The sequence below is a fragment of the Pinus tabuliformis genome, chromosome 3_2, assembly GCF_031772625.1.
Source record: "Pinus tabuliformis cultivar Carrire ecotype Pingquan chromosome 3_2, CPIR1, whole genome shotgun sequence".
NCBI classification, from domain to species: Eukaryota; Viridiplantae; Streptophyta; class Pinopsida; order Pinales; family Pinaceae; genus Pinus; species Pinus tabuliformis.
The window spans coordinates 1251314545-1251340697 of record NC_142302.1 but is presented as its reverse complement, the minus strand read 5'-3'; the positions used below and the strand labels follow the sequence as shown (position 1 = coordinate 1251340697).

The 26153-nt window shown below is 39.9% G+C and overlaps 1 protein-coding gene across 1 annotated transcript in view; it reads left to right on the top strand.

Annotated features, from left to right (window-relative positions):
• The window catches only part of LOC149185272 (Polynucleotidyl transferase, ribonuclease H-like superfamily protein), a 186180-nt gene that overhangs the window by 32450 nt on the left and 127577 nt on the right, over window positions 1-26153 (top strand). The window contains exon 4 of the mRNA XM_089419076.1: window positions 19052-19120. Coding sequence (XP_089275202.1) covers window positions 19052-19120 — 69 coding nt within the window. The remainder of the gene's footprint in view (window positions 1-19051; window positions 19121-26153) is intronic.

Genomic DNA, 26153 nt, shown 5'->3' with positions numbered 1-26153 from the left:
TTTAATTGTTGATTTGTAATATGATGAACATGCACTAGTGTTTATTTTCAGTATTTACATTTTAAATTACTTGTTAAGTAAAATAACAAGTAGGTAGGAATAAATTAGATAAAGTGCATGGAGGGTTTCTAACTAAGTAAACTTAGAAACTTCAATAGACATGAACCTAAGTTGCAGGAAACGCAGGGGGAGGGTCCGTTTCCGTACGAAAACGAAACGGAAACGCGTTTCCGCGTACCGTACGGCGTGGAAACGCGTTTCCGTCCGTACGGGCGCGTTTCCCGAAATGGAAACGCGCCCGTACGGACGGAAACGCGTTTCCACGCCGTACGGGCCCCGTTTCCCACAAAAAAATACTTGTTTTTTAATTTTTTTTTTTTTTTTCTAATTAGTTTTTAATTTATTTTAGGGTTTCTAATCACTTCTAGAAACCATTTCTAAAGTTATAAAAGAGCAGTGCCTCTCATTCTCTCATCACACTATTCAGCAAGGAGTTTCTCTTGGAGATTGGCAGTTGTTTCAGTAGCTGGTGTTTTGAGCATTGAGCAAAGTAGATTTCAGCAGCGGGAGAAAGAGATTTCAGCAGCAAGAGAAGGAGATTTCAGCAAGAGATTTCTGTAGCAGCAGATGTGGCTCAGCTACAGCCATATTTCTCTTCTCTTTTCTGGCATTTCCGGGTAGTTTCAACCACAGAAAATTAATTTGGGTAAGCCACATTCATTTTGTTAGTTTTTTCTTACTATTTCTTCAATTTTTCTAGGGTTTATGCAGCTAAATTGCTGAAAAACGTTTTTTATTTATAGATTTGTTTTTTAAATTTATTTTTGTAGCAGATTTGGCTCAGCTACAGCCATATTTCTCCTCTTTTCTGGCATTTTAGGGTAGATTCAGCCACAGATAATTAATTTGGGTAAGCCACATTCATTTCTTAGTTTTTTTCTTACTATTTCTTTAATTTTTCTAGGGTTTATACAGCCAAAAATATGAAAAACGTTTTTATAAATTTATTATTTACAGATTTGTTTTTTTAATTTATTTTTGCAGCAATGGCTTCCAGCCAAAGTGCAGCTGCAACTTCAAACCCTAGGGCCAACCCAAGGGCTGAATATTATCCTCTTTGGAGGCATGTGACGAAGCTTCAAAAATGTGGAGGTGGTGGCTCATGGGAATGGCGATGCACTCTTTGCAATAATACGTACAAGGGCTCCTACCCAAGAGTGAAGGCGCATCTGTTGCATGGAGGAGGACAGGGGATTCTGGGTTGCACAAAAACAGCAGATCCGTTGGTAAGGAGGGCATATCAAAGAGAGCAAGATGAGGCGGATGGTACTAAGAGGAGGCATGATGAGCATACTCAGGCTACATTTAACATTGAGCCAAGGATTGTAGTTGAAGCAAGAAAGAGGAGAGGTGGTCACAGTCAAGAACATGAACAAGCAGCACCCAAACATACCAGAGGCTCAGGGGCATCCCAATCAGTTCAGGATAGCAGAATTGCTAGATTGGTGAATGTGCAAGCAAGAGAAGAAGATGATTCCAGAGTTGCCAGGTGCATTTATGCATGTGGTATCCCATTCAATGTTGTTCGCTCTCCTTACTGGCAAGATATGATAAGGGCAGTTAACAAAGCTCCTCAAGGGTACAAGGGGCCCAACTATGAGAAAGTCAGAACCCAGCTTCTCAAAAATGAGAAGGAACTTGTGGAGGACGTTTTAGCTCCAATTCGTTCTTCCTGGAGTAGCTCTGGGGTTACCATAGTCTCAGATGGTTGGACAGATATGAGGCGCAGACCATTGATAAATATCATTGCCACTTCCCCCAAAGGAGCAATGTTTATCAAGGCAGAAGACTGCTCAGGAGAGGTGAAAGATGCACAGTTCATTGCTGATGTTATTATAAAAGCTATTGAACAAATAGGGGCTAACAGGGTGGTGCAAGTTATCACGGATAATGCACCAGTTTGCAAAGCTGCAGGTTTGATTATTGAGGGGAGGTATGACCACATATTTTGGACACCATGCATTGTCCATAATCTGAATCTGATCTTAGAGGAGATCGACAACAAAGTTTCCTGGATAAAGGAAGTCACAGGGGATGCAAGGGAGATTATCAAATTCATCACCAACCACCACCAGTCTCAGGCCATATTTCGAGAGTACTCCAAATTGGAGTTGTTAAAAGTTGCTGAGACAAGATATGCCTCAAACTTCGTGATGTTGCGCCGCCTTGTTGAGGTTAAGCATGCATTAGTTTCTATGGTGGTGAGTCAACTGTGGATTGAGTGGAGACAAGCAGATTCAGAGCGGGGATCTATGGTGCGTAGATTGTGCCTTGATGAGGATTGGTGGAGCAAGGTAGATTTCTTGCTAAAGTTCACAACCCCTGCATTTGAGCTTCTCCGGAGTGCTGACACTGACCAACCTTTCTTGGGAGAGGTATATGATGGCATGGATTCCATGGTTGAGAAAACTATGGAAATCATTTCGCAGGAGTCTCCACAACTTCTGTTTGTTGATGATCATTTTGCTGGTTTGATCAAGAAAATCATTGTTGACAGGTGGAACAATTTCAATACACCATTGCACACTTTAGCACATGCTTTGAACCCCAAATTTTATGATGAGGAGCTTATTGCTAAAAGCAATGGGAAGAGGAAGGCACCCCATAAGGATAGAGAGGTGGCTACTGGGGTGAAAAAAGCACTAATGAGAATGTTTCCTTCTCACCTACATAGGGAGGTAAAGGAGGAATTTGCCAGTTTTGCTGCAGGAATAGATGATTATGCAGATATATCAGCTTTGGAGGAGAGAAGCACCATGAATCCAGTTAGGTGGTGGATTTGTCATGGAGCAAATGGTGTACATTTGCAAAGCCTTGCCATTCGTATTCTTTCACAAGTGGCAAGCTCTTCATCAGCAGAAAGGAATTGGAGCACTTATGGTTTTATTCATTCTGTGAAGCGCAATAGGTTGGGCTCACAGAAAGCAGAGGATCTTGTTTATGTGCACTCCAACCTTCGCCTTGCATCTCGTAGGGGTCCAGAATACAACAGTGGTCCTTCTAAAGAATGGGATGTGGATGCAGAAAATCCTGATTTGGATCTCTCTCTTGCTGCCCTGAATATTGAGGAGGATTCTGGAAGTGGAATTGGTGCATCATCTTCTTCAGCACCACCATCCACTGTTGAGCATTCTGCTGCTTCTATTTTTGATGAGGATTGTTATGATGAGGATTAGTCTTTTGTGACTTGTCTCTATAGTTCTTGCAGCCTTATAGTCTTTATTGTACTTGCAGCCTCATTTACTAATATAAATAAAAACTGATTTTGGATTTTCCAGTTCCTATATTTTTATTTTCATTATGTGATGACTCATGAGTAAATGTGATCATTGTGATGTAAATTTAATCTTAATGTTAAAATGTTTAAGTAAATGTATCATTAATGCTTTATGATTGCACATATATATATTAATAATTTTTAAATGTTTTTAATATATATATATATATATATATATATATATATATATTATTATATATATTCGCGTTTCCCCGTTTCCAAAATTTGGGGAGGTCGCGTTTCGTTTCGCTTCCGCGTTTCGTTTCGCTTCCCCGTTTCCCCGTTTCGTGCAACTTAGACATGAACCCTCTTTGCTCCTCCACATGTCTGAGTTCTTCTTGTATGTTCCTTGGTCGAGTTGGGTGAGCGAATGAAGGAGAGGTTACTCCTATTTATACTCGTTCAGTCACAAAACTGAACCGTCACGTATATTGGAGGGGGTAGACTTGAGTAGGATAGGGCCGACTTGGACAGAGGCTAGAAATAGGTATACTTCGACTTGAAAATTCAATTTCTCTTCAACGAGGAGGAGTTAGGAGGCATGCAAATACTCGTTGGAAAGGGCTTAAAGTCCTCTTGAAGCCTATGTTAATCTCTTCCTCAACTGGAATTCCTTTGACATCAATAACAATTAATTTCTCCAACACCCTTTGCAACAAACTTTGTTATGTTCTAATTGATCACTTGCTTCTTTATAGGTGAAGAAACCTTTTCTCCTTTGGCTTAATTTGTTCTAGCAACAACAAAAATCAAGCAATGACACCCCAACACTAGCAACATATCTTAACCAATACAATTATAACCACAACAGTACAATGCAAGGCATCTTTTGCATACTTGACAGGAGCCCTTACTCAAGGTTCATACCATATGGTGTTAGTATTCTAGAGACTTAGATATTTACAACTTCAAAAGCACCACTCTGCTTCCGAACACGTATCCTCAGTATAGTGCAACTAAAGGAAATATCCTTACTCTTCAAACGAACACATCATTCTTCAAACATTCTCGGCACAAGTGGTTGGAACACACTTGGTCTATCCATCTCAACATGCCTTATCTTGTCTTTAGGCCATAATCCAACTTCAAAACTATAATGATGTCATTACTTCTTGAAATATCAAGATGGCTTATATGCTACAGAACAATGGGCGTACATTCATTGGTTGTGAGGCAGTGACCTTACATCATCTACCTATAGTACATGAATACCGGGATAACAGTATGCAAAATCCTTATTCAAGACATACCTCTTAGGTTTTCTAAGGTTGACAAATAAGATCATCAAATTTGTCATGTGCAACTTTTCTTGCTGTAGTCAATATAGATGGTGACAGTTAATCTAAACCATAAGAATGTGCCATGGAATCTCATGCCTCAAAGTGATGTTTGTAGGTTTTAACCCCGTACAGAAATTACCTACATACGAATTCTAAAACACAGAAAATAAACAATGCGAGAGCATAACACATAAAACACATATACACAAAAATTTTCCCCTAGATCCCAAAACCGAGACTACCAGCTTGATTTTTCATTATGTTCCTTTCAATGTTATAATACATATTTATACATGCCGAAGCATCCAATACCATGGACTGAAAACCATCGCGTCCAAAAACATGTGCAAAAATCATGCACAAAACCATAGGTGGGTCTGCCCATCCTAACATAGGGTCCAAAATCAAATTTTTTCGGGGCGCTGCCTTGGACCCCATAAAGTGGGGTTACGGGTACCCCTCAAACCCCATGTGACCTCCCCCCCTCTAACCCCGGTTAACTACGTGGGCTAGTTGTGGAAAGAATATAACACAACCCAACATTCTCCCACTTGTTTTCTTTCCACAGGGGGCCACAAGAGAGCTTAGTCATTTATCCAGCTCTGCAACGCCCATTGTTTCTCTTCACCAAGAGAACTTCTCAGAGCTCACAAATTTTGTTAATGCATCTGCAGTATTCTTTAAAGTGTCTACCTTTACCAGCAACATCTTTTTGTCTTTTATCATATCCCTCACAAAGTGATACTGAACATCAATGTGCTTTGTCTTTGAATGATATGCGGGGTTCTTTGCCAAGAAAATTGCACATTGGCTGTCACAGTCTACCCTTATAGCTTCCTGTACTAACCCCATACTTGAACACAATCTCTGCAACCAAACTATTTCCTTGCTTGCATAAGTGGCTGCCATGTATTCTGCCTCTATAGTTGATAGTGCCACTACAGATTGTTTTTTACTCATTCAACTTACTGCACCTCCAAATAGGTTAAACACATACCCACTTGTAGATCTTCTTTGATCCAGATCTCCAACCCAGTCTGCATAAGCAAAGCCACAAATATCCAACACTCTGTCCAATCCTGGTCTTCGTTGGTAGCACAAACCATAATCACTAGTGCCACGCAAATACCTGAAAACTCGCTTCACTGTTGTCCAATGCTCCTTTCCTGGTTTTGACATAAATCTGCTCAATACTCCCATTGCATCTACAATGTTTGGTCTAGTACAGACCATTGCATACATCAGGCTACCAACTGCACTTGCATATGGAACACGGGACATGTCCTCTTCCTCTTCTTGTGTCTCGGGACATTGTTCAGCAGATAACCTTACACCTACAGGAATATGAACCTTCACCGGTTTACTATCCTGCATATTAAACTTTTGCAGTATTGTTTCGACATACTTCCTCTAGTTTAACCAAAGCTTCTTCTTTTCCTGGTCTCTTTTAATTTCCATGCCCAAAATGTAGTTTGTAGCACCAAGATCTTTCATGTCGAATTTGGAGGACAATTAGGTCTTCAAATCCTGGATAATTTATTTGTCATTTCCAACTAACAACATATTATCCACATACAAGACCAGATAAATAACACGATCACCAATTAATTTAAAATACACACAGTGATATGCTTTGTTTCTGGTGAATCCGAGTCTAAGTTGCACGAAACGGGGAAACGGGGAAGTGAAACGAAACGCGGAAGCGAAACGAAACGCGACCTCCCCAAATTTTGGAAATGGGGAAACGCGAATATATATATATATATATTAAAAACATTTAAAAATTATTAATATATATATGTGCAATCATAAAGCATTAATGATACATTTACTTAAACATTTTAACATTAAGATTAAATTTACATCACAATGATCACATTTACTCATGAGTCATCACATAATGAAAATAAAAATATAGGAACTGGAAAATCCAAAATCAGCCTTTATTTATATTAGTAAATGAGGCTGCAAGTACAATAAAGACTATAAGGCTGCAAGAACTATAGAGACAAGTCACAAAAGACTAATCCTCATCATAACAATCCTCATCAAAAATAGAAGCAGCAGAATGCTCAACAGTGGATGGTGGTGCTGAAGAAGATGATGCACCAATTCCACTTCCAGAATCCTCCTCAATATTCAGGGCAGCAAGAGAGAGATCCAAATCAGGATTTTCTGCATCCACATCCCATTCTTTAGAAGGACCACTGTTGTATTCTGGACCCCTACGAGATGCAAGGCGAAGGTTGGAGTGCACATAAACAAGATCCTCTGCTTTCTGTGAGCCCAACCTATTGCGCTTCACAGAATGAATAAAACCATAAGTGCTCCAATTCCTTTCTGCTGATGAAGAGCTTGCCACTTGTGAAAGAATACGAATGGCAAGGCTTTGCAAATGTACACCATTTGCTCCATGACAAATCCACCACCTAACTGGATTCATGGTGCTTCTCTCCTCCAAAGCTGATATATCTGCATAATCATCTATTCCTACAGCAAAACTGGCAAATTCCTCCTTTACCTCCCTATGTAGGTGAGAAGGAAACATTCTCATTAGTGCTTTTTTCACCCCAGTAGCCACCTCTCTATCCTTATGGGGGTCCTTCCTCTTCCCATTGCTTTTAGCAATAAGCTCCTCATCATAAAATTTGGGGTTCAAAGCATGTGCTAAAGTGTGCAATGGTGTATTGAAATTGTTCCACCTGTCAACAATGATTTTCTTGATCAAACCAGCAAAATGATCATCAACAAATAGAAGTTGTGGAGACTCCTGCGAAATGATTTCCATAGTTTTCTCAACCATGGAATCCATGCCATCATATACCTCTCCCAAGAAAGGTTGGTCAGTGTCAGCACTCCGGAGAAGCTCAAATGCAGGGGTTGTGAACTTTAGCAAGAAATCTACCTTGCTCCACCAATCCTCATCAAGGCACAATCTACGCACCATAGATCCCCGCTCTGAATCTGCTTGTCTCCACTCAATCCACAGTTGACTCACCACCATAGAAACTAATGCATGCTTAACCTCAACAAAGCGGCGCAACATCACGAAGTTTGAGGCATATCTTGTCTCAGCAACTTTTAACAACTCCAATTTGGAGTACTCTCGAAATATGGCCTGAGACTGGTGGTTGTTGGTGATGAATTTGATAATCTCCCTTGCATCCCCTGTGACTTCCTTTATCCAGGAAACTTTGTTGTCGATCTCCTCTAAGATCAGATTCAGATTATGGACAATGCATGGTGTCCAAAATATGTGGTCATACCTCCCCTCAATAATCAAACCTGCAGCTTTGCAAACTGGTGCATTATCCGTGATAACTTGCACCACCCTGTTAGCCCCTATTTGTTCAATAGCTTTTATAATAACATCATCAATGAACTGTGCATCTTTCACCTCTCTTGAGCAGTCTTCTGCCTTGATAAACATTGCTCCTTTGGGGGAAGTGGCAATGATATTTATCAATGGTCTGCGCCTCATATCTGTCCAGCCATCTGAGACTATGGTAACCCCAGAGCTACTCCAGGAAGAACGAATTGGAGCTAAAACGTCCTCCACAAGTTCCTTCTCATTTTTGAGAAGTTGGGTTCTGACTTTCTCATAGTTGGGCCCCTTGTACCCTTGAGGAGCTTTGTTAACTGCCCTTATCATATCTTGCCAGTAAGGAGAGCGAACAACATTGAATGGGATACCACATGCATAAATGCACCTGGCAACTCTGGAATCATCTTCTTCTCTTGCTTGCACATTCACCAATCTAGCAATTCTGCTATCCTGAACTGATTGGGATGCCCCTGAGCCTCTGGTATGTTTGGGTGCTGCTTGTTCATGTTCTTGACTGTGACCACCTCTCCTCTTTCTTGCTTCAACTACAATCCTTGGCTCAATGTTAGATGTAGCCTGAGTATGCTCATCATGCCTCCTCTTAGTACCATCCGCCTCATCTTGCTCTCTTTGATATGCCCTCCTTACCAACGGATCTGTTGTTTTTGTGCAACCCAGAATCCCCTGTCCTCCTCCATGCAACAGATGCGCCTTCACTCTTGGGTAGGAGCCCTTGTACGTATTATTGCAAAGAGTGCATCGCCATTCCCATGAGCCACCACCTCCACATTTTTGAAGCTTCGTCACATGCCTCCAAAGAGGATAATATTCAGCGCTTGGGTTGGCCCTAGGGTTTAAAGTTGCAGCTGCACTTTGGCTGGAAGCCATTGCTGCAAAAATAAATTAAAAAAACAAATCTGTAAATAATAAATTTATAAAAACGTTTTTCATATTTTTGGCTGTATAAACCCTAGAAAAATTAAAGAAATAGTAAGAAAAAAAACTAAGAAATGAATGTGGCTTACCCAAATTAATTATCTGTGGCTGAATCTACCCTAAAATGCCAGAAAAGAGGAGAAATATGGCTGTAGCTGAGCCAAATCTGCTGCAAAAATAAATTTAAAAAACAAATCTATAAATAAAAAACGTTTTTCAGCAATTTAGTTGCATAAACCCTAGAAAAATTGAAGAAATAGTAAGAAAAAACTAACAAAATGAATGTGGCTTACCCAAATTAATTTTCTGTGGTTGAAACTACCCGGAAATGCCAGAAAAGAGAAGAGAAATATGGCTGTAGCTGAGCCAAATCTGCTGCTACAGAAATCTCTTGCTGAAATCTCCTTCTCTTGCTGCTGAAATCTCTTTCTCCCGCTGCTGAAATCTACTTTGCTCAATGCTCAAAACACCAGCTACTGAAACAACTGCCAATCTCCAACAGAAACTCCTTGCTGAATAGTGTGATGAGAGAATGAGAGGCACTGCTCTTTTATAACTTTAGAAATGGTTTCTAGAAGTGATTAGAAACCCTAAAATAAATTAAAAACTAATTAGAAAAAAAAAAAATTTAAAAAACAAGTATTTTTTTGTGGGAAACGGGGCCCGTACGGCGTGGAAACGCGTTTCCGTACGGAAACGGACCCTCCCCCTGCGTTTCCTGCAAATTAGATCCGAGTCCCCATATAAATGTATCAAATTTCTGATACCACATCCTTGGTGACTGTTTTAACCCATACGGAGAATTCTTTAACTTGCATACCAGTGCTTTCTTACCCTTCACCGCAAAGCCTTCAGGTTGCTTCATGTAGATTTCCTCTTCCATATCCCCATGAAGAAATGCTGTCTTCACGTCCATTTGTTCTACCTCAAAATCAAAAGTAGCAACAATAGATAAAAGTAATCTAATAGAAGTTACCTTGGCAACAGGAGAAAAAATATCACCAAAATCAATTCTTGACACCTGGGAATAACCTTTTGCTACCAACTGAGCTTTGTATTTCTCCACTTTTCCTTTTGCATTTGTCTTCTTTTTGAACACCCATTTGCTGCCAATGGGTTTCCTTCCAGCTGACAACTCCATCAGATCCCAAGCCTCATTTTTGTGCAAAGATGCCATTTCATCAACGATGGCCTCTTTCCAGAGTTTGCCATCCTCTGAATCTACTACTTTCTTCACAGTTCTGAGATCATCGTCAGTAATAGATAAAGCAAAATTTGAACAGAAAGTAGATGGACTATACCTTCCTGGCTGCCTTCTTTCTTGAACTGATCTTCTTACACCCGGAGTTTGTAGCTCTTCATCTTCTGATTCCTCCTCTGCTGTAGAGTCTGATTCTTCCTCCTTCACAGTTCTAGGATCATCGTCAGTAATAGATAAAGCAAAATTTGAACAGAAAGTAGATGGACTATACCTTCCTGGCTGCTTTCTTTCTCGAACTGATCTTCTCACACCCGGAGTTTGTGGCTCTTCATCTTCTGATTCCTCCTCTGTTGTAGAGTCTGATTCTTCCTCCTTAAGCTCAAACTCTATCTTCTCAGGTTCCTTTGGTTGGACTTCATGTTTCATAACATCTTTTACTTCTCTGAACACCACATCTCGGTTGTACACAACCTTTCGTGTGACTGGGTTCCAAAATTTATAATCTTTTAAACCATTCTTATACCCAATAAAGATGCACTTTTCAGATTTACTATTCAACTTGGTTCATTTCTCCTTTGGAACATGTACATATGCATTACATCCAAATACCCTCAGATGTGAAAGAGAGGGTTTCTTACTAGTCCATACCTCTTGTGGAGTCTTATCCTCCAACACTGATGAAGGTGACCTGTTAACCAGGTAACATGCAGTATCCACCGCCTCTGCCCAGAATTCCTGTCCTAACCCGGCACTACTGAGCATGCTTCATGCCCTTTCCATCAACGTCTTATTCATTCTTTCTGCAACTCCATTTTGCTGAGGTGTATATGGAGTAGTCTTCTGTCGTGCTATACCACACTTCTTCCAGAATTCTTCAAATTCCTTGCTGCAAAACTATCCACCATTATCTGTCCTCAACACCTTTATCTTATTCTCTGTTTGATTTTCCACGAGAGCCTTAAATTCTTTAAACCTGTCAAAGGTTTCAGATTTATTCTTAAGGAAATATATCCATGTATTCCTTGAGAATCATCTATAAATGATACATAGTACACAAACTTACCCAGTGATGGAACCTTCACAGGTCCAAACACATCACTGTGCACAAGTTCTAATATCTGTTTCGCCCTCTTACTACCAGAGGGAAAACTCACCCGATTCTGCTTCCCATATACACAATTTTCACAGAAATCAAAATCCAGAGAGCTATTACTCATACCTTCTACCATACCTTTACCATGAAGTATTCGAAGGCCCTTCTCTCCAATATGTCCAAGCCTTTGATGCCACAACATGGTCTTCTCTCCAGAGACCACTAGATTTTCTGCTTCACTTTCAGGAACCACAGAATTGTTGCACCCATCAATAACAGTGCTACCTTGCAGCTTGTACAGAGTTCCAATTCGAACTCCCCGCATCAATGCTAGTGCTCCCCGAACCATTTTGCAGGTATCCTTCTCGAACATTGTTTTTACACCTGCATTATCCAGCGTGCTTACAGAAATCATATTTCTAGCCAATGCAGGAATATGCAGAGCATCTGGAAGTGTTCTAACCCTTCCACCTTGCAACTTCAACTTTAATTTTCTGTGACCAATGATTCTAGCCTTCCTATCATCCCCTAAGAAGACATCACCACCATTGTATTTCTCATACTCGCAGAACCACTCTCTATAGGGAGTGAAGTGAAAAGATGCACCTGAGTCAATCAACCATGCGTCATGATTTACATGTGTACTTGAAGAAGCGAAGTACACATCTCCACCTTCATCTGAGGTGGTTTTCGCCTCTGCAGAAGGAGCATCATCAGATCCCTTTCCTTTATCAGGAGCTTTAGATTTACAGTCCCTTTTGTAGTGCCCTTTCTTTTTGCATTTCCAACACACCACCTTTACAGGTTTTCCTGGAGATTTAGATCTCCCTCTAGATTTAGATCTCCCACTCGATGACTTATTTTTGTTTTTGTTTTGGGACCGTCCTCGTACAGACAAGGCATCACCATTCTGGCTCTCCATATTTTTCTGTCTCATCTCCTCCATCAACAAGGATGAGACTATTTCATCAAATTGCAAGGCTATTGCATTGCTACCTATTGCAATAACCAAACTATCCCACGAATCTCGTAGAGAACACAACAAATTGATGCACTTATCTTCATCTGAAATTTTAATATCAACAGATGCTAACTGACTTACCACAATATTAAATGTGTTTAGATGCTCTGTCACCGAGTATCCATCTTTCATCCTCAGGTTATACAACTTTTTCTATAGGAACAGTTAATTCACTAGAGGCTTAGATTGGTACAAAGTCCCTAACTTGTCCCACAAAGCCTTCACCGTAGCTTCCCCTGATACATTCAGCAATACTGAATCTGAGACACACAACCGTATTGTGCTCTTTGCCTTCCGATCCAACTTCTTCCATTCTCCATCAGACACTCCCGTTGGTTTAGTACCCGGATCTACCGCGATCCACTGATCTTTATCCACCAACAGATCCTCCATCTTGAGCTTCCACAACTCAAAACTCTGACCATTAAATTTCTCGATCTCTATCTTTCCACTGCTCGCCATCTTCTTTCACCACCAGAATCGATCTCGCAGATCTCCCACTGAGCAGGGTCTTCCACAGTCTCGAGTGAAACCCCTCAGCAACAAAGGCATCCCCTTGAAGCCAAAACTGCTTTGATACCAAATGTAGGTTTAAATCCTGTACAGAAATTACCTGCATACGAATTCTAAAACACATAAAATAAACAATGCGAGAGCATAACACATAAAACGCATATACATAGAGATTTTCCCATGGATCACAAAACCGGGACTACTAGCTTGATTTTTCATTATGTTCTTTTCAATGTTATAATACATATTTATACATGCCGAAGCATCCAATACCATGGACTGAAAACCATCGCGTCCAATACCATGGAGCGAAAACCATCGCGTCCAAAAACATGTGCGAAAATCATGCACAAAACCATAGGTGGGTCCGCCCATCCTAACATTGGGTCCAAAACCAAAATTTTCAAGTGGGGTTACGAGTACCCCTCAAACCCCCTGTGACCCCCCCCTCTAACCCCCGGTTAACTATGTGGGCTAGCCGTGGAAAGAATATAACACAACCCAACAATGTTATTAGTCAATCAAGTGTTGTAAAGTGTAACTAGGTTCGGTCTTCATAATGACATGTAATTGTGATTTTATGTAAGAGATGTAAAGAAGAAAAATAAAATTATTGTAATGCTTGCATCATGGGTTTCATGAGCAAGAGATTTTATTTTAGTATAGGCTCCCATTGAGAGCCCTTAGGAATTTTGTCATCTAGTCATAAAAGTATAAAGAGTCATTGTCATGTAATGAAGACATGTTACACATTGTAAAGAGTCACACTTGTCTATGTAAAGTCATCCTCCAAGACCTTGTCACTAGCCCTCTTCAAGTCGGCCTACAACGAAGGGAGAAAATCAAGAGATGATGTCGACCCTCCTCCAAGAGATCATGTCGGCCTAACTTCCATGGACAAATGCCTATATATACTAGTACTCAGTCTCATCTGGAAAAAAAGCAATTCGATCAAGCAAGTCTACAAAGAAAAGCGAGAATTATACCAGAGAAAGCCACTATCTTAGCGAAGCAAGAGGGAAGGAGAGCGAAGTTAGATTATAGACTGTTCTTGGGTAATATATCCTCCCACGTGCGAAGGCAGAAGATAGGAAGGTTCAAGAAGTTGGTTGAAGTCTTGCAGCTACATCAAAGTGATCATATTTGGGAAGAGGACCTCGCTAGAAGGGGCCAAATAAAAGTGCATTAGGTCTCTCTCTTGAGACTTCAAGAAGACCGAGGTTCTCCAGGAAGCCAAGAAGAAGAAGACCGAGATTCTCAAGTAAGCTGAGAAGAGGAAGAAAAAGAGGCTAGTGTCAGAAAAGAGGCTAGTGTCTTGGTCTTGGGAGGACTCTAGTGTCAAGCCTATATACTGTGTCTCTTGTCTCTTTATTTGTTCATGATATGGTAATTGTCTTGATAAAAATAACACAATAATAAGTATAAGGAAGAGAAGATCATAAGTAAAAGTCTATCTCAAAGCAGTTACCATAAGTAGAGAAATCACCTAACCACTGATTCCCTAGATTTCACAACATCAAGGAATGCTCCATCTACCTCTAAATAGTTTCTTGAACAAAATTTTAACACAAATTTTTAAGTCCGCCCAAACAAACCCAAAAGAGAACCCATATTTAAGCCAGGCTCTGCTATACTTCCCTTGACTTGTAGGTAGAAATCAACACCTTGATTTTGCATTTTGAACTTGAGTTTAGCCAGCCTTCTTCAAACAAACTTTCCTTTGCAAAAATCATCATCAACAACTTCGATTTGGCCTTTTAAGGCATCTCGGCCTTGCTTAAAACCACAGTAGCAGTAGGAATAGTTCAGGCTTACTAGCTCTGAGATAACTTGTTCTTTCCAAGAGGATTTCGATGTTCACAGAGTACGTTACAGAATATTATCACGATCTCCAAATAACCACATTAATGCTATTGACCTTCAAGGAAATGGATCACGACGTCCATAAGAAAGGTGTATTATTCTCAATACAAAATGGACCTTTGGCCTTCCTGTTTTGGGACTGAGGCTCTTTGGCCCTCTTGAGGTCATTTGGTCCATCTGTGATTAGGCTTGAGGGCATTCAGCCTTAGTTTAGGGCTTTCGACCCTCTTCTTCTTTAGCTGTGGATACATGAACCATAATTTGTCTTTAGCTATTCTGAGGTTTTCTGTCCTTAACTAAGGTTACAAGATTCATTTTAGTGCTTCTCTTGGCTGCGCTTTAACCAATGCTTTGATACCATGTTGATTTTTCAATAATTTATAATCCAATAATTACTTTCCATCAATTCATCTTATAACACGCTCATCATTAAGTATTTATACAAGAAAATCTCTAAACAACAATGGTAGTAGGATCATGAAGAGACAACCAAACACAAGAGACACAAATTTTTACCCTGGGAAAACCCTAAATAGGGAAAAACCCAACAACCTTTTTGTATAGAAATTATTCATTTCAACAAGAGATATAATTTGATCTTTCCAGTCAAAATAAAGTCAAATTGACCATCAACAAAACCTAGGTCAAACTTGGTCAAACTGAGAATTCCTTAGAAACTTGGTCTGTTGCTCAACAAAATGCCCAAAAAGAATTCATCCTCTTTCCACACGTGCGAGGTCAAACAGAGATAAGATGGCTTGGTCAACGCTTCGACTATGTGGTCAAACTTCAGATTGCTCCTCTTTTCCTTCCTTTGCATATATGAACAAAAGATATTGTATTTGTGCGATCCAAATTGGTGGCTTGAGGAGGAGGACGAGTAGCATATATATAGACATCTCATGAGCTCGAACTGGTGTGACATGTAGGTTCGCTAACCTGAGCTTGTGGAGACAAAAAATTGAATTTCCCTCTTTTGAAGTCGACTTGAAATTTATATTTATATTTATCATTTTTTATTTTGTTTTGAGGGTTAAAACAATTTATGAATACCGACTGCAACTACCAAAATTCAACAGGGCTCACTGGAATCCTAAGCTCGTAAGGACTCTTAATATGTAATCAATATTGCCATGCAAGCTTTCGAACTTTGCCTCCTACAAAGTTGGAGAACTGCTAAAAATAGCAAATCACATGGGTTTGAGGTTTTGGGATCTAGTTTAGTAGAGTCTGATTGGTTGTCAATAGAGAGAGTGCAAATCATCCTCCTTCGCCTCTTCATTTGATGCAAACAAATAGTTCCTCAGCCCATCATCCTTGTAGTGTTTGGCGCTCACTCCTTCTGAGTTGAGGTAGTGTTCAGTCTTGTTGGACTTCTACACCCTGTTCAGAGTTTTGCTGATATAGTGCAGGGGCATGCCAAATATCCATACTTCGCCTACCATTCATTAGAGTCCATTGCTGTTGCTAGCCCTTCAACTTGGTCCTGATGCTGGTACTTGAGAGTCTTAGATCTCCTTACTTCAATTGGTATTACATTGGACTGGCGTCCTCCTTTTAGATAGTCCTTGAGAGTCTTAGATCTCCTTACTTCAATTGGTATTACATTGGACTGGCTTCCTTCTTTTAGATAGTCCTTATCCACCTCTTACCAACCAATCAAGAGATGGATACAATCATTTGTGAGGATATCTATAGGCAATATGTATAGGTCACTTGGATAAAGTCTCACGGTGGGTTATGTTCAAAGATGGCCTTCTATGCCAGGCACTTGATGATGATGAGGGATGGACTCATCTTTTGTCCCCATTACACGCTTTGCCATTAAATGCATGTCCTTCAGATTCCATTAGAACAATTCAAAGTTGGCTCTCATTGACTGCGGATTGAGATGGACCACTAGATAGACCCTTAGACAAGATTTTCCAGCTATGTCATCTCTGAGAGATTGAGTCAAAGGAGCACTTCATCTTCTGTTGACTCATTTATTATGAGATTCATGGGAGATGTCATTACCTGTTCAAGGGGATCTAAACCCTTTCTAGTTTCTTCTAGTACTCAGACCAAAGATGTCTAGCCCTTTATATGTAGGAGGACCTCAGACTTTGTACCCACACTCTCTGGCCTCCTAGGCCACATCTTGTTCAGTAGATTACCTCCTTCTTTAGGTTTTTTCCATCAATTAGGGGCACTAAGAGATAGGATGATAACAACATTGCTTCTATCTCTAGATCAATACATACCAAAGGGACTATCCCTCCCCACAAAAAAAGACCTCAAAGACATTGCCAAACCAGATCCCTTACCGGCAGGTAGATCAACTCGCCTAAACATCAGCAATGAGTTATAGGGGCTTGGCAGCAATGCAATAGAGGGTCTAGATCTTCTCCTAGCTCTTCTTCAGGGCACCATTCAATCTTGAGTTTTTTGTCATTTGGCCTTGGATGTTAGGGGAGGTAGATCTAGTGGATCATGACCCAGTCACTAGATCCTTTCCCTCTACACATATCCCTCCGATTGTGGTTGCCCACACTTGGATCTGAGGGTTTTCTCTAGTTTTCACATATAGACTTCATGTTTCTACTTTCTACTTTACTTCTCTTGTTCTTTATATAGGAGATTTTTCAGTACTCTTGCTTTGTATTGACATCATTGTACTCAATAGTCCCATTGACTTGCTTTTGTGGTCATTTTTGGACTTTAATATAATTATCTTATCTTTATCTTATCTCCCATCTAATGAAACTTTGTGTCAAAATTGTATTTGAATAACCATAACATCACTGAGTCCATATCACAATTAATCTCCATGGGAACCAACCCTTGGCTCAAGCAAAGCTCTATCTGACTGTCTCTAAACCTTCAGCCTAATGAAATATGCTGGTCATTAAACATCTAGATTTGTAAGAGGGAAAATCTAGGGGCTAGCTGTTCCCAACAATTCTTTTTCTCTTGTTAACATGAAACCAAAACACAAAAATACCATTTTGAAGAATAAAAATCCAAGGGGAACTAAATATTTTTTTCTTATTTTTTTTTGTTGTGTAGTTTTTAAGATACTTGTATTTCTTTGGGGGCCATCACTACTCAGGAGGGCAAATAAATTTGTATAAGTTTTAGAAAAGAAAATTATATGCCATTGGATAAAAGATTCAATGGTGAATCTACAAGCACCGAGTCTGTCACCTTACATAAAAGAGATGAACGGATTTGACCTCCTAGAAGTTGTAGCTGCCTAAAAACTTGTAAAAATGAGCAAGGACTCTTGCCTTTTTTAACTCTCAATCTAGGTTGAGACTTGGATCATAGAAGCCCTTGATCAAGGTTTATTTTGACTTAAACCCTCGATCATGGTTTAAAATTCTTGACTGAGGTTTTACCTCAATCAATGTTTCATGCCATTGATCAAGGTTAATTTAATAATTTTCAACCGAGGGATTAAAGTTTATTCATGAATTGAGATTTGCAGAGACCATTTCTGCACACGTCACTTATCAAAAAGTCCTACCCATCTTTATGGATCTAAGCAAAGATATTGCCATTCTAGAGGTGTACATAGATGATCTCATTATTATCGGAGATGATGAAGTTAATGAAGTAAATCAAGACTTAAAGTGAACATTTGAGATGATAGATCTATGGACTTTGCACTACTGCCTTGGCTTGGAGGTGTGGTAGAATGAAGGCAACATATTTATTTCTCAAGCACATTATTCTAGGCAATTGATTCAAAAGTTTGATATGGCTGATTGAAACGCATCATAAAAACATTTGGAGATTGGGTTGAAATTGATTTTAGATGAGGGTTTGAGGAAGGTAGATGCTACCATAATAAGAGAAAGGTGATTATAATGTCCTTGTGTATACATTATAATATGAAAAAAATATATAGGAATATATATGTGTATGGAATGCTCCCAGGACTGCTTGGCTCTTAGGATTTTTCTGGGAAGGAACAATCTACACTGCTGCTTCTGCTTTTGTTCCAGGTGTCTAGAAACGCAAGTCTGACTACAGGTTAATGGTTTATTTGGTAAGACTGTTTGCCAGTATCAATTCTGAGAAAACCTTTGAGATGTTACCCCAACTTTGGCAGATGCATTTTACATGAAGAAGTGTGCCTTCTAGTCCCTGAAAGGTTAAGACTTTCATATCATTATGTTAACAAATATTTTGTGCATATCCATCCTCGATGTTGCCCAAATTAGGATATTTGCTTCTTAATTGCCATATAAACAACTATAAACTGTTGTTTATACTTGAGCTTTGCTGAGATCAGCCTTTCCACAAGCATTTAAGCTTTCACATCATTTGTCAACTGATATTAAGCAAATGTAATCGGAGTACTCCTAAAGGTTGCATTTTTCTTTGTTTTCCTTATATTCATTTAGCAGTTGGAAACATATTTTACTAACAGATCTGTCATATCCTGACAGATGCATATGAATGTTGACTTTTTTTTATATGTTACATATGGTGCAGGGGCTGGAGAGTTTATTTGCAGAATGAACATGGGACATCAGCAGATGCACTTGACTTCATGATAGAGATGTAATATATGTTAAGAAGAGCTATTTGACTAAGTTTTCTAAATTGCCTCTGCAAAAGATTGAAATTTGAAAACTACTGAGATTTATATGCATTAAAATTTATATGATCACTGAAGAATAATTATCTGTTATTTCATATTCCTTTTGTGTCAGTTTGTTCTGTTTCAAAGCTTAGTGTTGAAGCCTAGTCACTGTTATCACTCAGAAATGTCCTCTTGGCTGTGAAAGAGGAAGATCTAAGGTAACCTTTTCAAACCAGGCTTGGAGATTGAAGGCTAGCCCCTTCAATCCAGAGAGGGCTCTCTCTGACAGTTTAATCACTAAATGTTTAGCAACTAGCTGTCTCCAAATAGTGGCTAGATCTTCAGTAGGGTTTTTGGATTTTGAGTGTGCTGGTTGGGTAGGGTTAAAGAAATATCAACTAATGGGCAATGGAGTCAAATCTGAGTGTTTATAAAGATTATCAATGACTAATAAAATGTTTCAGGAAACAGAGGCAAGGTAAATGATGTCTATCTGTGAATATCATCGTTGCAGTATGAAAGTGGAAAAAAAGATTAACAGTTCATTTGAAGCATCTAACAATGGATGAATTTCAAATGTAACTTTAGAGGAAAATTATGAGCATTTAACTTTATGAAATGGAGCATCTAACAAAGGATGAGTTCCGCAACATTTACTTTCAGTTTAAATATTTAGAAGATTTACACATAAATGAACAACTGAGAAGGGAGTCACATACACATGAGAAATGAGACACTATTCAAAACATCAGTCATGAATCTCTGGTATGAAAACATTCTGTACTTCTGCACTCGATATAATTAATACTCAGAAAAGATTACAAAAGAGAGCAATAGTTTTTTTTTCTTCTCCAAAACTTGAAAATCCAACCTCCTTTTTTTTCATTCATTATATAGGAAAAATATATAAATCTGAGATCACAATGTTTGAGAAAGTATTAATTACAATAACTATCAAGATCCAAAAGAAATGGATCTGAAAAACCTCTTCACCCATCTTCAGTCTGATCCCCAAGTCGAATTTGATGAGGTGGCCTTCAGCTGTTGACTTCGCATTTTTATAGGAAACAAAATTTCGAAAAATCTGGCAAATTTCTGAAAAATAGGCTTTAAAGAGACATTCAGATCTCCCAAACTGTGATAGCTGTGTAAAAACTGAAAGAGGTTTTTTTAAATCAGCTCATTCCCCACAAAAACCTCTTCCAGATTTGGAAAGTTAGTTAATCTTCATCTTCTCAAAAACCGTGCCCAAAGTGGATGAATAAAACATGAAATAATTAAATATTTAAATCTTGAAAAATAGGCTACAAATATTTCTTCATATCCTTCAAACCATGCTAGCTGGGTAAAAAGTTAAAACTGAGAGGCTTCTTTAAATTGGTATGTTACCAACAAAAACCTCTTTTGATTTTTACAAATTCATTTCCATATGTTCGGAAACTGCATTTGAAAATAGTGACTAGAATAGGAAAATAACAAAATTACAAAATCTAGAAAAATAGGCCTCAGATTCCTCTGTAATTTCCAAACCATGATGTCTGGGTAAAATTTGAAAGAGGTTTTTTGAAATCAGTTTGTTCCCAACAAAAACCTCTTTTGGTTTTTTGAACTTCATTACCATCTGTTTGAAATCTGTGTTTGAACATAGTGACGAAAACAAGAAAAATGTTGGAAACTGCCATTTAGGGCAAACTGCCATTTTAGAGTTTAATTTAAAATCCCTCTCTTAGGCTTGAAAACTCTGCCAAATGTCATATCAAGGTTCTATAAGGGTAAAGCTTCTTGAAAACTGGTTTGGGCATTTGAAAAGCAGTTTGGAAACTCATATTTTCAAAATTTCATAGTGCGCTACGAAATATTTTCATAGTGCTAGCTATAGGCATTTGATAGGCTCCGATTTGCTGCAAAACTTAGGGAAAGCTTAGATATAACTTAACTAAACTCTTTTGAAATATTTATAAGCTTTATGTCACCCTTCCATAAAAAAATTTCATAGGCCATTACATAACCCCTTGTATAATGAACTAATAATCATAACCTTTGGACCTTTAGGAAAGGTGCAAACTTCGTGCTAATAGTCACTATGGCAAATGTGGATAACAAGCAAGCCTTAGTTTAATGAATTTTAAAAATGGGTTAACAGCCTGATTGGCCCAACATAGATTTGTTCGGCGAAAATGCCACTATGTAAATGGGTTTACTGATTCATGGGATTCCTAATGCTATTTTACTTACCAAGATTAAATGACTTTGGTTGTTTATCCTAAATCGTGCTGCAGGAAATTTAATTTCCAAACATGTCCTTAATATATGAGCTTGTTACCAACCAAATTAGTAGTCTTGTTAAGGTCTGACAAGATGCTAGGGCGGCACCACAAATACAAGTGCCCACTGTCACATTGATACTTGCCCCCACTCTCTAGGCCATCTCCTACAAAGTTACAGGAGGTTTCCTTAAAATCATAAAATTCTCCACCAGAAGGTTAATAGACTAGTGCCTTGTAATTCCTATTGGGTGATGGAGTCTAGGAGTTAGTTTAGGAAACTTGCTAATCAGAAAATGATTTCTTACTTCAGAGAAATGCAGATTAGTGAAGAAACACTTTCAAACCAAAATCAAATATACCTTGAAATGTCACAAAGGTTGTGTGTGAAGATCCCTAACCAATCCTGAGAAAGAATACTTTGGTATATGGATGGGAATGAAGAAGTTGCTTGCTGACATACAACTTTGGACTTGTAAATTTGCAAGAAACACTGGAACTAGCAAGAACAATAACCCATTTTGGGGTTGTTACCCAACAAAATGTGAAATTTTCAAGTCTATTGTAGCAGCTGTAAATTATTCTTCTAACTAATCAAAATTAAGTGCAGTTTTTTTGCTATGACAAACAACAAATAAAATCACAACTACAATTTTCACCATAAAAACACTGCGGAAAATAAAATGCTGGAATTGAGAAATATAGAGCACACACATAATAAAACTGATATAGTTATTTTTTGACAAAAGTCCTCAGAAAAACCTAATGTGGGAAAACCGTTGCAGTAGATGAGGGTTTTATTATTATTATGCAACAGTGAAAATCTAAGTATAACTGGCTAAAATTATTAGAGAGAATTTTCTCTCTCCATGAGCAATCCTAACACAACCTGCTTCAGAAAAATTGGTCCTCAAAAACCCTTGCACATGCCCTCACACGCACAACCTAAATCTGCCTTTGATCAAGTCATTCTGCCTGCCGCTGCTGCGGGAAGTGATTCTCTGACCCTTTGGAAAATTATCCCGACCTCTAGCTACTAAATCGACCCCCTGCTTAGCCCAATCGAACTGCTACACTGAAGCTGCCCATGCAGCCTCTAGTGGAATAACTCAGCCTCTTTGCTGCTACCTCTCTAGAACTGGAAACTACTCCGGAATCACTGTCTCTGCTCCCTCTCTGTCTCTGCATCCCTTCTAGCTCAAACTCTTCTTCCCTGCTCAGTTGCTGCTGCTGGATAGCTCGATCTGCCAAGAAACTTGACCTCTCTAGTGTGTTCTCCATCTACCCATCAAGTTGATCTTATAATCTCTCACTTGCTGAGCAACGACCATGATTAGATCCCCATAAATGACTAAGATCATCTCCAACTTGATCCATGTGAGTTTCTAGAGAAATCTCACCTTTATTAATTAATTGATGTTAATTAATCACTTTTCCTAAGTTAGACTTACCAAATATTTAATTATTGATCAATTAACTTAATTGAGCCATCTCTAGGTGTTTTCTCTTGAAACTTTTTCTGGGTTATGGAGATCTTGTGTTTCTTAGTCTCTGTGACCAAAGTCGAGACTAGAACACTTGTCCGATGCTACAAAAAGTAACACTCCCTTGTAGTGAGGAAGGTGTTCTCTCACTTTATCTTCATGATATCCACTATACACGTTGCTGATGTTTGACAACGACGATGATTTGCCACTGTCCACCAAGCCATTGCGTAACTTTGATTCATCTGCCACTTTGAGCTGAACCACCTTGCATTTGTGTTGTTGCTGACATTGCATTGTACAACCTGTACTGTTGCCAACTCTGCTTTGCGTTGCCACTCATCTCATGCTGCAAATACTGCAACTGAGGATAAAAACTTTGAATCAACCGTGTCTCTAGATTGGCTCTGCAACTGTCTCCTGAGTCTTTGACTGCAACTAGACTCTGCACTATCCACTGAGTATCTGTCTGCGCTGCAACTGCTTTGTGCCCCTCAATATTTGACTGCGACTAGTACTGCAACTGTCCCTCAAGATCTGACTGTGCCATCTTGAACACTGATCCATCTGCTACTGAAAACTGTGGGCCCATGTAGCAAGGGTACTGATGTAAGAGGAAAACACTTGTCTGATGCAGTCCTCCTTGGACCTTGCCCGATGTTGGAATTTCTAAGTCTAACCCGTTAGAAATTCTTCCTGTACTATTTGGTTTATTTCTCCTACTTGTTTAATTACTTAACAAGTTATTTACCATGTAAATACTGAAAATAAACACAAGTACAATATCAACATCTACAGGTCATCAACTGAAAGAAAACAAACACACAAGTGACAACGTTATTTTTGGACCAATGTCCCCAGAAAAACCCAATGCGGGAAAACTGGTGCAACTATTCTGAGGGTTATATTATTATGCAGTTTATCTGAGTACAACTGGGTGCCTAAATCTGTTCACCCGACAGAGAAAAATATATGACAACAATACCTCTATATGCAGAAACAGGTATTCAAAAAACCTGTCCCACGAAACCCTCTCCATCACAACTGAAGCTCAGTGATGGCCCTTCTGGCCACGGCGTCAGCCTCCTATTGACCTATGTCAGCCCCAGGACCCTCTGCGTCAACCTTCTAAGGCACTGCGCAACCTCTGGGAGACTCTGTGTCACTCCCTCTGCCCTCTGCGTGGATGACGCAGTCTCTCTGGGCTCTGCGTAGCCTGGATTGATTGCTGCTCTCGCTCTCTCTGCTTCTGTGCTGGTCTCCCAATATTGTCCCTGCCTTTCTGCCTCATACTCACTACCCCTCACTGCTGATCATTAATTCAACTTTACTTAGCAACCCCGCTCTAGCAAAATGAATCACTGATCACTCTGGTGTGTTTTCCAACTGACCCTCAAGCCTCCTCTTATACTTTTCTCGTTGGTCTATCAACGACCGAGATTAAATCTCTAATCAACGGCTAAGATTAGATTTGGCTCGATCCATGACTTTTGGAACCTTCTAACCCAGTTTTATATTAATATCCATTAATATTTTATTTTTCTTAAGTTTAGACTTAGAAACTCCATTAAAATATTAAATATTTTAATATCTCCCAAACCAGTTAGAATCTGTCCAAACCATTTCTAGGTCTTAGAAATCTCATGTGCTTTAGCCTCTCCACCAATTTTCATGGCTAGAGCACATCTTATGCTACCCCAAATCAACACTCCCTCTTAGCGAGGACTGTGCTCTAGTAATACTCCACACTGAGCATCACCCTGGTTATCGGCATCGGTCCCTGTGCTGATGCTATGCTTCCTCGCCCAACGGCCTCTGCAGTGTGCACTGCTGCATCCTGTATTGCTGCCCATGGCCCTGCCACTGCCACTGTTGCATCCATATGGCAACTCCCTCTGCATCCGTGCTGCTGCTGGTCCATCCTCCCAGCATTGCAATTGCACTGCATCCCCTCTCATCATGCTGCATCGTGCTACTGCACTGCAACTCAGTTACTGAGAAGAAAGTAATTGATCCACCCAACTTCTGACATCCTTGTTAGGCTAGAAACACTCCCGATGCTGAAGCTCTCTCTGTCACTAACAAGTGCTCCCTCTACTGACCATTGCACTGCTGCAACAACTCCCTGCATCTCGCACTGTTGCACACCTCTCTGTGCTGTCCTGCACTGGTGCAACACTCCTCTGCCTCTCGCACTGTTGCAGCTTACTAGCCTCGCGCTGCCCTGAAACTCCTACACTGTAGCACTCTCTGTTGCTTCATCCGCATCCGTCTCTATCCACATCCGCCAGTCCTGCTACTCCTCTTCGAGGCTCCTGTAGCCAGGATAATCCAAGAGATTGGGTACTTCAAAGATCCTGCCCCTCATCACCTATAGTCCATCTGACCATAGCTCGATGTCTCCCCACTTCTTCTCAAGTGGCACATGAGCACTCATGGCACAATCGTCCTCCTCCTTGACTTCTTTCTTTGCGTTCACTAGCGTTGCCTTCGAGTCCGAAGCCTCTCCCTTACTCTTCTTCCTAGGACACTGGTTTGCAAAATGACCCAGTTCCCCACAATGGAAGCACTTGACCATGGAGAGGTCCTTCTTCTTCCTCTTCTCCTGCTTTCTCGCAGATGCTAGAGCCGCATCCTCTTCTTCGTCCTTCTTGATCCTGACCCCTTTTCTGCTACTCGCCGCCTTGGTCAACCGTCTGATTTCTTCTTGATGAAGAGTCGCCCACAATTCTTCTCAATTTGGAAGACTCGTCCTGCCCAGTATGCTCTAGACAAATACCTCCCAATCCTCGGAAACTGCATTTAGTGCGGTCCTCACCATCAATTTCTCATCCAGTGTGGCCCCTATGGAAGTTAGCTGGTCACGGATCTCCTTCAATCGACCGAGGAAGACATCTATCTGCTCTCCCTTCTGCATCTGGTATGGCCTTAGCTGATTCTCCAAGAGCATCTTCCTCTGCACGGAAGTGCTGGTACAATGTCTTCAAGGCATCCAACATCTCCTTTACTGCTTCCTTCTCGGCAATGTGTGGTACCACATGATCCTTGACCCCATCAAGGATGATGCATTTAGCCTTAGCTATTGCCTCCTCGTACCTTTCATTAGCTACCGGATTAACTGGAATAGCTATCACTCTCGAGACGAAGCCCTTGAGGCGATGTCTGTCTAGAATGGACAAGATCTTGGCCTTCCAGACCACAAAGTTGGATGCTCCGTCCAGCCTATCCTGATCTCTCAGCCCATTCACGACCATCTCGCTGCT